This window comes from Chaetura pelagica, unplaced genomic scaffold (assembly GCF_000747805.2).
Source record: "Chaetura pelagica isolate M959 unplaced genomic scaffold, ChaPel_1.0 scaffold90, whole genome shotgun sequence".
NCBI lineage: Eukaryota > Metazoa > Chordata > Aves > Apodiformes > Apodidae > Chaetura > Chaetura pelagica.
The window spans coordinates 4,730,425-4,740,736 of record NW_009953496.1 but is presented as its reverse complement, the minus strand read 5'-3'; the positions used below and the strand labels follow the sequence as shown (position 1 = coordinate 4,740,736).

The 10,312-nt window shown below is 39.1% G+C and overlaps 1 protein-coding gene across 1 annotated transcript in view; it reads left to right on the top strand.

Annotated features, from left to right (window-relative positions):
* The first annotated feature begins 1,714 nt into the window (after positions 1–1,714).
* Positions 1,715–10,312, top strand: part of LOC104390118 (vesicular inhibitory amino acid transporter-like) — a 28,032-nt gene continuing 19,434 nt past the window's right edge. The window contains exon 1 of the mRNA XM_009999215.1: positions 1,715–1,924. Coding sequence (XP_009997517.1) covers positions 1,715–1,924 — 210 coding nt within the window. The remainder of the gene's footprint in view (positions 1,925–10,312) is intronic.

Here is a 10,312-nt window from a genome sequence, read left to right as displayed (position 1 = left end):
AAATATGAAGGTCTAATTTTATTTTGAGAATTCCTGAAAGTTCAGCTAAGAAAGGAGTGCAATTGATCTCACGTGGTCTACTTCAGACCCTTTAGAAGGAAATATATTTATTTTTTTTCAGCATGATCAGCAGTGTTGTAAAACTTAGTCATTAATGTAGAAATATAGGTGTTAAAGGTGTGGTTAGTATGTCAAGAGAGGTTCTCCTCCCCCTCTATTCTGCCTTGGTGAGGCTGCATCTGGAGTATTGTGTCCAGTTCTGGGCCCCTCAATTCAAGAAGGACAGGGAACTGCTTGAAAGAGTCCAGCGCAGAGCCACAAAGATGATTAAGGAAGTGGAACATCTCCCTTGTGAGGAAAGGCTGAGGGAGCTGGGTCTCTTGAGCTTGGAGGAGACTGAGGGGCGACCTCATCAATGTTTAGAACATTAAGGGTGAGTGTCAGGAGAACAGAGCCAGGCTTTCTCACTGATGTTCCATGATAGGACAAGGGGCAACGGGTGCAAACTTGAACATAGGAGGTTCAACATAGACATCAGAAAAAACTTCTTTACTGTGAGAGTGACAGAGCACTGGAACAGGCTGCCCAGAGAGGTTATGGAGTCTCCTTCACTGGAGACATTCAAAACCCACCTGGACAAGTTCCTGTGTGATGTGCTCTGGGTGACCCTGCTCTGGCAGGGGGGTTGGACTAGATGGTCTTTCGAGGTCCCTTCCAACCCCTAGGATTCTGTGATTCTGTGAAAACCCAGTACTCTGAATAAAGAAACAAAGAGTGAGGAAGAACGTAGGGCAAGCATGGGAAACAACAAAATAAAATAGTCATAAATAATCCTACAACTGAACAAGCCAAGTCACTGTCTTTACTTTTCTTCACAAATTCTATGCACCATGCAAGGAAAGAGGATATTTCAGTAAATATTATTTTTAGGATTTTGCAGTGTGAATAATCATAATGCATCACCATTTACATCCACACAGTAAATACATAATCACAGCTCTATGTTGGTCCTCTGTCATTGGCAACTGTGAATTAGTAATAGTTATGAACAAGTTACGTGTTTTTTTCCTTGCAACTTTGAGCTTTTCTAAGAACACTTTTGAAGTTCTACTGACCTCTGTAGACACTAAAATACAGCAGAAAATTCTCACATCTGGAAAAGTGTACTTGTTTACATGCATTTACTTAGCAGTCAGTCCATCAACTCCAGTATTTAATGAAGTGAGTTTTTTTTCCTTTTGGCAGAACGATTTATTTGTATTAGAAACACGCATAATTTCCAGGAAAAGATTCTTGCAGCCACCTGTAGATGCTTCATGAATGACTGATCTATGTAGATACCATAGGTAAACAGAAAAAGGATTTGAATTTTAAATTGCAGCTTGCAGACTGCTAAATCTTGCTGCAGAGTACTCTGGGCAGCATGTTGAAGACCCTCTAGGTATTTCTTTAGTGGGCATTTAAAACCAGCGCAAATAAATGGACTAAGGACAACAAACTTCATTAATCATCATAGCTACAGTATCAAGGCTAACCTAATAAAAGGATTAACAATGTACAACTACTGAATAAAGACGTGAAAGGAAAGCTTTTACCTTAATATTCAGTATTCAGGATGGGTCCCCTGAAGCAGACTTTATCATCTCTTTTCAACTGCTTTAGGGAAACACCATCTCTCTTTTTGGGAATGGTGAGATGGGACAGCTGCCTAGACATGGATGAAGAGCACGTGAATTTTGCTAGAAGAGATGAACTGAGCAGAGCTCATTGTGAGGAGAAAGAGGAACTAGATGGACCCCTGAACTTTGAGCTCGATATTTGCCAACAGGATCCAGAATACAAGACCCTGGCTCCCCTGCCCAGTACCCAGGTTAGACTGATCACCAGCTGGGAAGCAGGATGGAATGTAACAAATGCCATTCAGGTAATCTTTTACTTTCCCAATCATTACAAATGTCATTTGAAAAACTTGGTCATCACATAACCTGCTTTATTCTACTTAACCATACCGTCGTTTTGCAATATTCTAAAAGATTTCTAGTAATTTATCTCTAACATATTTCCATCTTTCTGCATACGATTAGAACTCTGAAAAAAAAAAAAAAAATCCTAAGGGAAAAACAAGTGCTAGCTAAAGTTTAAAAAAAATATTTAAACTAAGTGAAAATGAAAAATTGGTGATCGCACCTGTTTTGGAATTGTGGGCATCATCTTTAATAAGTGTATTTGAATTCAGTGACAGAAATGTTCGATGGAAAAGTGAGGTAAACATCTAATAAAAGGAGGATATTAAGAGCCAGAGTGATGTCAGACATAAATTTACTGACATGTAAATTAGACTACATATAAATTGGAGCATGAAGCACAAGAACTGTAATAATACTTGTCAATGTTAAAGAAAATAGGTTGAAAAGACTGAAAGCATTTGGTCCCAGCATTCTGTGTGGAATTTGAGCGTTTTTCTGAGTCCTTAAATTTAGCATCAAATGTTTCATATTTTTTCTCACTTTATGATTAATTTCCTTACATAATTTTACCATTACCACTAACTTTAATTATAGAAAAATAGTCCTTTGAGTTTCACACAAGTTTGTGATTATGCTGATGAACATTTGTTTGTGCATCCAATTCATCCCTCAGCTCTGCAAAGGAGGAGAAAAAGGATATAGTGCTAACTCTGCTGTATTTTCAGACATGAGCACCACCCCATGAGAGCCAATGCAATAACATCCAGGGGACGTTAACTCAGAAAAGTATGAAGTCCTAAAATACCTCAGCTACATTCTAATAACACAATTTAACTGCAGTCTCCTTCAGCAGCATCTAGTTAGGACAGAAGTCTGGGGTGAGAACCCATTGTTGTGTCTGTGAACTTTGATTTCACTGAAGCCAAGATTTAATTTTGGAAGTCAATTCTGTCAATATTTGCTGTACAATCTCTTGGCAAGTCATGTTCTCTCCCACCCATTGTTTTTCTTTCTGAAAAACAAAAGTATAAACACACTGAAGTGCCTAAAAAGAATGAGTGTCACTATGTACACAATTGCTATTCATTATTAAGATTTTAACTTCCAGTAAAAAAAATTAAAGCTATGACACAGTGTAAAAACACTGTCAAACATACAACAATGTATTTAAAAACAGGGCAAATTTATACCAAATTATCCAATCACAACAGTAGCCATGGTTGTAGCCAAAACCCTCAGCACACTGAGTGTTCCATACTGCTGCTGGATCTCATTCAGTCAAATGTCTTAGAAATCAGCATTAAAAGGGCAATTGGCTACAGCTGTACTGAGGTTTTCTCCTAAGGCAGGCTGAAAGTGGTAAAGCCTGGGAGCTGTAGTTTCATTAATAGTAAAACTGAAGTGTCCTCAAGTCACATGGTGAAACTGCATATGTGAGCACATATGTGAATTGACACAGGCGAGTGTATATACTTCCAGTGCCTTGTCATTTGGTTTAAGAACAAGAGGAGAGAACAGAGAAAGGGAAGGGGAAGGACAGGAGAGGAAGAGACAGGAGAGAACATTAAAGGAGCATCTGTCACTATAAAAATAACAGTTTGAAGAAAATTTTATGAACAGCTTTATAGAGAATGTCAATTGATAACAGAATGATTAGGCTTGAGGTCATCTAAAGAACCTGAACAGGCCCATGGGACCTGATGAGATGCATCCATGGGAGCTAAAGGAACTGGCAGATTAAGTTGCTAAACCACTATCCATCGTATTTGAGAAGCTGTGGCAGAGCTGACATGCATTTGCAGCCCAGAAAGCCAGCCATGTCCTGAGCTGAATCAAAAGAAGTACGGTCAGCAGGTTGAGAGAGGTGATTCTCCACCTTCACTCTTCTCTTCTGAGACCCAATCTGGAGTTCTGTGTCCAGTTCTGGAGCCCTCAACACAGGAAAGATATGGAACTGTTGGAGTGAGTCCACAGGAGGGCCACAAAGGTGATCAGAGGGCTGGATCACCTCTGCTGTGAAGACAGACTGAGAGAGTTGGGGCTGTTCAGCCTGAAGAAGAGAAGGCTCATGGAGACCATACAGCAGCCTTCCAGTAGCTGAAAAGGCCTACAGGAAAGCTGGACTTTTTACCAGGGTGTGTAGTGATAGGACAAGGGGTAAATGTTTTTAAGCAGGAAGATGGGAGATTTAGGTTAGACATGAGGAAGAAATTCTTTAGTGTGAGGATGGTGAGATGCTGGAACAGGTTGCCCAGGGAAGTTGTGGGCCCCCCATCCCCAGTTGGAGGTGTCCCTGCCCATGCAGGGGGGTTGGAACTAGATGATCTCTAAGGTCCCTCCCAACCTAAACCATTCTGTGATTAAAACAATCCAAACATTTTTGAGTGCTGCAGAGAATCTATACTAAAATAGCAGCTGATTTTTGCCCTACCCAGAGGAAAGAACAGAAGACTTTTGTATGGCAATTGTAGGTAAATATTTCAGCACAATTCCAAAGTGTTATAAACAGTCATTCCAGTGAATATGGTTATTCTAAAAGTGAAATTATTTTACAATTCAGATTTATTATAGGAATTATTTGGTCTCTGAAATGAAATACAAGGGCTTTCTTATAGTATATTAAATGCAAATATTTTCAAACAAACAGGTAGAGATTTGTATTTTGTTTTTAAATTCAACTGAAAAAATATGCATTTTTGGTTATTATATTGTATTTGTAAATGATTGCTTCAGACATTTAAAGTTTCCAGGGAAACATGCTTTGTATTCTAACACTGCACAGGCAAAGGAAAACCTCTATCCAGTTAATCTAGGGACAGAAGTCATAAAGCTGAGTTAATTCAAAAGGGAAAATGAGCAGAAGCATCTGTCAGAGTGATAGAAGTTGAATTTGTTTATATATAGCAGTAAAAGGCCAAAAAATGTTGTACAGACTTGTACAGTAATGGTGGATAGATAAGCAAAGCAAGTCACAAAGAAGAAGATAGTTGAGTTCTAAAGATACAGCACTTCACAGCAGAGCCAAAGGACAATAAAGTCTGTTTATTTGCCAGCCACATGTAGGAGGATTGTTGCAAACACTATGGAGAATGTTTGTCCAAGAAAGAGAAGCCAAAGTAAAAGAAAAAGGCACTCAGTCTACACCAACATGAAGGGGTACAAGACAATAAAGAATGGAGAAAAAACAAGAGAAAGGGAAGAAGTGAAATAATGGCAAGAAGCAAAATTATGTTCATCTTAGCATAACTGTAAATTTACACGATTTTTAGTCTTTCTCCACGTAGGTCTCAAGAACACAAACAAGTTTAACAGTGAAAAAAAAGTCAGCCAATTTACCAGGCAGCTCCAAAGAGCTTGCAGTATTTTAATGCTTGTACAGTTTTTAAAATGCTATGTAATCTAAGCACAGAGTTCTGCGCTGGACATTTAGTAAGACATGATGTATCAAATGATACTTTTTTTTTTTTTTTTTTTTTTTTGGAGAGGGGGGTTCATTCAATGTATCTGATATCTAATATAGCCATCTTTTGTCTCTGTCTTTTCCAGAGATGAGGTTGTATCAACATTAGAAATTTCTATGGTAGAGGCAATTTTCTTGTTCCATGATCAGAATAGTGCAACAGAGTGCTTGTCTATTTTGAGTGCTTCTAGGAATAACAATAATGCAATTGATATTAGTAATAATTATTTAAAATAGAGTAAATGATAAATTAATTATTATTTCTGTAATTATCACAAATATCCTTATTATATTTTGTATATACATTCCTATTTTGTGTGTTGTACATTAGCTTAGGAAAGACTGAACACTTCAATAATCACTGTTCTCAAAAATGAAAGCCTATATCTGTATATCCTTCACACTGTGCCATTGTAGATACATTTCCATATTGAGTTTTAATTTGGCTCATTTTTATTTATGTAACTCTAAAAGATTCACATAAGACTATCTCATAGTTCATATTTCTTTTTCTATTATATTTCTTTTGAATTACCTGCCTTCATCTCCCTAATACAGTCTGAATCTTCAGAGTAATAACTGAGTATCAACAACTTCCAAAGACTTGCGCAGAAAACAGTGACCCTGAGAAACAGAATTATCAGACATGCCCTTACAGATACAAATGCAAACATCTTTTTGAGGTGTCTAAAAACGTTTGCCATTAAGCTTTACTGATACCATATTTAAGCATTTTCTAAATATAAATATGTAAATGCTTCTGTGCTTAGAAAGCTAAATGTTTTCACCATCGGGTTGATAGATGGTCCGTAATACAAATCTTCTCACCCTTAAACTTAAATAATAATAATTTTGCAACATTTAGCTAAATAACCACTTAGTTCTTAACTGCAGTACTTGATCTTAAGTATTTATTTTCCAGACTTGAGAACGAGTCAATCCTTTCTGATGCCCAGAACAGTAACTTCCTTGAATTATACACTGAAGCTAAAGTCATACTCTGAAATAAATTATAGATGTCTGAGGGAAATTAACTGCTGCATGTCATATCAAAAGGGTGTAATGAGAATTAAAGGGAGATACTGAATGTTGATATCTAATCTAGGACCAGCAAGTAATTCAAGTTTACAGCAAGTAATCACAAGTTTTTTTAGCTAGTAAAAATATGACAACACAGTGCAGAATTCCACAACTGTAGGACAATTGTGATGCATGTAAAAATGCTGGTAAATATTATTTTAGCTGAAATACACCTGCAGAACTGGCCAAATTTATTTTTCTTAGGTTTGCAACCGCAAACCCATATAGGCACAACTGAAGACCCCAGAAAAGTCTGGAGTTTGGTGAGCGCCATCTAAACTCAGATTTGTTTTTTCTTTAATAGGATGTCACCACAAAGCGATGCGATTCAGAAAAGATGTATTTTAGGGAAGAAGACTCTGTAACTAATGTTTGTGCCCTCATTTTCTCTTTGGATTTTCTCTTGAGGGAAAAAAATGGTTCTGGACAACCATCACTACATCATAAAACCTCTTACTTAAGCTCTGCCTTTGCAGTAGATTTCTTTAGTTTTTGTGCACAGATTCATATAGCAAAGTGAAGGCTGCATGCAGGATTCATATTCTCTATTCTCAACCCTACTTTTTGTCACTAAATGTTTTTATAAAAAATATGTTGTCCTGCAACAATGAAATTACATCTTCTTCATAAAAATCTCTTTACGTGACATGCAAGCAGCATGTAATGGACTGATTTTGATTTAACTAACTGCTATTCCTGTAAATTTCATTGGAGGATGAATTATATCAGTCTACTTTTCCCTCGGTCAGCTGCAAACACTGCAAATGTTATGAAACCAGAACTTCTAAACATGGGGAGGTGGCTCATCTAAAAATGTTCCTTGTTCCAGGAAGGGTTTGTATTGTTCTCAAGGGATTTAAGTTTCTGCTTTGTAGGTTTTGCATTTTCTGTTGTCACATCATCTGGGCAATAAACAGATGGAGGGAGCACTGAATGGATTTACATCAGCATTCTACTGTAACTGTTATGGAAATGTTAGGAGTGGAAAATCAGTTTTCTATAGCCCCTCTGTGTCTGATTTGCCAGCAAGTAGAAGCTGTGATATAATTTAAGTACTCTGCAAATTATTCTCTGAACATACAGACAGTCCCCAACATATGGACAATGGGTTCAGAAAGCACCACACTACCCGTTGAAGCATCCCAGAATAAGTACATGAGTACAAGGAAAGGATCCAAGTATTGCAATTCTTGCAGCCTTCTGGATGTTAAAATGACATATTAAAAATCTTTAGAAGTTAAAGGAGTCCTTAGATTATGCCCACACCATAGACCCAAAATTCCATCTCCTAATAGGTGAGTTGCAAGACAAGGAGGTGTTTCTCTCTGTCGCCTTCATAAGTGACTCTAATAGCCTCAATAGTTTGGCTAAGACTGATATAAAATGGTCTGTAATTTATGATGTTGATGTTTTAACCTAATTATCATATGAAATAATTATCTAATATGAGATTACAGGAAAACATTCTAAAGTATACTTTGGATACTCAACATAAACACAGAATTTAACAAGCAACTTCAGCCTTAAATCTGAGGATCTTTATTGCACTAGGTGTAAGACACTAAAGAATTTCCTCCTAATGTCTAACCTAAATTTCCCCTCTTTCTGCTTAAAACCATTTACCCTTTGTCCTATCACTACACACCCTGGCCTGTAGATTGCCTTCACATCCTGGAAGGCTACTGTAAGGTCTCTGTGAACCTTCTCTTCTCCAGGCTGAACAGCCCCAGTTCCCTCAGCATGTCTTAATAGGAGAGGTGCTCTAGCCTTCTTATCACCTTTGTGGCCCTCCTGTGGACTCACTCCAATAGTTCCATGTCCTTCCTGTGTTGAGGGCTCCAGAACTGGACACAGAACTCCAGGTGGGGTCTCACGAGGGCAGAGTAGGAGGGGAGAATCCCCTCCCTTGACCTGCTGGCCACGCTTCTTTTGATGGACTAGGACATGTTTGGCTCTTCAGGTTGCAAGCACACATGCCTGCTCATGTTGAGTCCTGGTGTGTGGTTCAGCAAAGGAGCTGGGAGAGAGGAGCTCAACTTTTCTCCTTACAGAGCTGCTTTCTAGCCAGTAATAACCTGAACTTTTGCATTAATTGGAATTTGCTAATTGCTTTGGCATGTTGCCAAATTCAGCTTACTGCCAGTCAATCTTAGTGGAACAATCAGTATTTCTGCTATTTTAGATCTCAGTCAATTTAAGTACATAAATTAATAAAAGCACACTTTTGCACAATTTTCACAAAAAAATTGCACAAAAGCAATTAATGAAAGCTCATCTCCCCCCAAGAGCTTTAAACTCTGCCATTCTTCAAAGGCCAGCTACTATCAGTGGTGTTGCTAGAACGTGAGACAGCCTGTTGAGTGACAGAGGTGTGATTTACCTGCACATTTACATATATTTGCAAAATGAGTGTGTTGGCTTGCATTTCTCCCATGGCATATATGAAACAAATAGTACATGTGAGTAACACTGCAGAAACCTGAACATTGTGCCTCTGCCTTCCAGACCACATTTTCTTTCATTTCATCATTAGGAAGCTCTCAAGCCACCCAGGAGATGGCCCATTTTGGGGCTGTTAGTGCCTAAAAAAATCTTTTAAATTGGTAGGTAGATAGTCACAGGCATATACACTCTAAAACACTCTATTTGTGTTTTTCATTGACAAATTTTTGGTAAGAAGTCTTCAGTGAATTAATACAAGGGTTACAAGCAGCTTCCACTGCTCTACACTGCTGTCCATAACCAGCCACACAGCAAATGCTGGTGATCTCTCCTCAGCACCTGCCTCCTACCTGCCTTGCTGAGGTCATCACCAGCAGCAGACTTGGACTCTCAGGGGTGCTAGAGACACTGCTGTTAGACACCACATCCTTCACCACCTCTGGGAGTGTGTGATGATGGCAGTGTGTGTTTTCCTGCACCAGTTCAAGTTCGTATTTATTTAGATCCCTCTGCTGCCCACATGGAATATTGGTCTGTCTGTTCAGCAGTCAGTAGAAGCAGCTAAACAGAGCTCCTGTTCTTCACCACCTGTGAATTTTTGCCTTGCTGCCATGCAGACCTGTCATCTGGTGTCATCGTTCAGTCAGACTTCTTTCTAAATACTCACACTCAGACTATGTCTAGCTTCTGTTTTTTTTTACTGTAAACCATAAAATCATAGAATCATAGTATGATTTGGATTGGAAAGGATCTTAAAGATAATCTAGATCCACCCCCCCTGCCATAGGCAGGGACACGTCCCACTAGATCGGGTTGCTCAAAGTCCCATCCAACCTGGCCTTGAACACTTCCAGGGATGGGGCACCCACAACATCCCTGGACAACCTGTTCCAGTGTCTCACCATCCTCACACTAAAGAATTTCTTCCTAATTTCTAACCTAAACCAGATACTTGAAGGCAACTACAAGGTCTACCTCAGCCTTCTTTTCTCCAGGCTCAATAACCTCAACTTTCTCAGCCTGTCTTCATAGGAGAGGTGCTCCAGCACTCTGATCATCTTTGTGGTCCTCCTTTGGATTCACTCCAACAGTTCCATGTCCTTTCTGTGTTGGGGGCTGTGAAGGACCAGGTATTTCCTTACACGAACATGAAATGTCCTTTGAGTCAGCAGATAAAACTGACTTAAAATGGCGTCTCCGTGTGGCGCTGAACTCTCTGTGTGGGAAGCAGCTGCTACAGGGGAGGAGCCGCGGCCGGAAGCAGGGGCGGGACTAGGTCCCGTCTGATTGGCTGAAAAGCCCGGAAATACAAAACCGGCCAATCGGGAGAGCAGAAAACCCCATAAAAGAGGCAGCGCGGCAC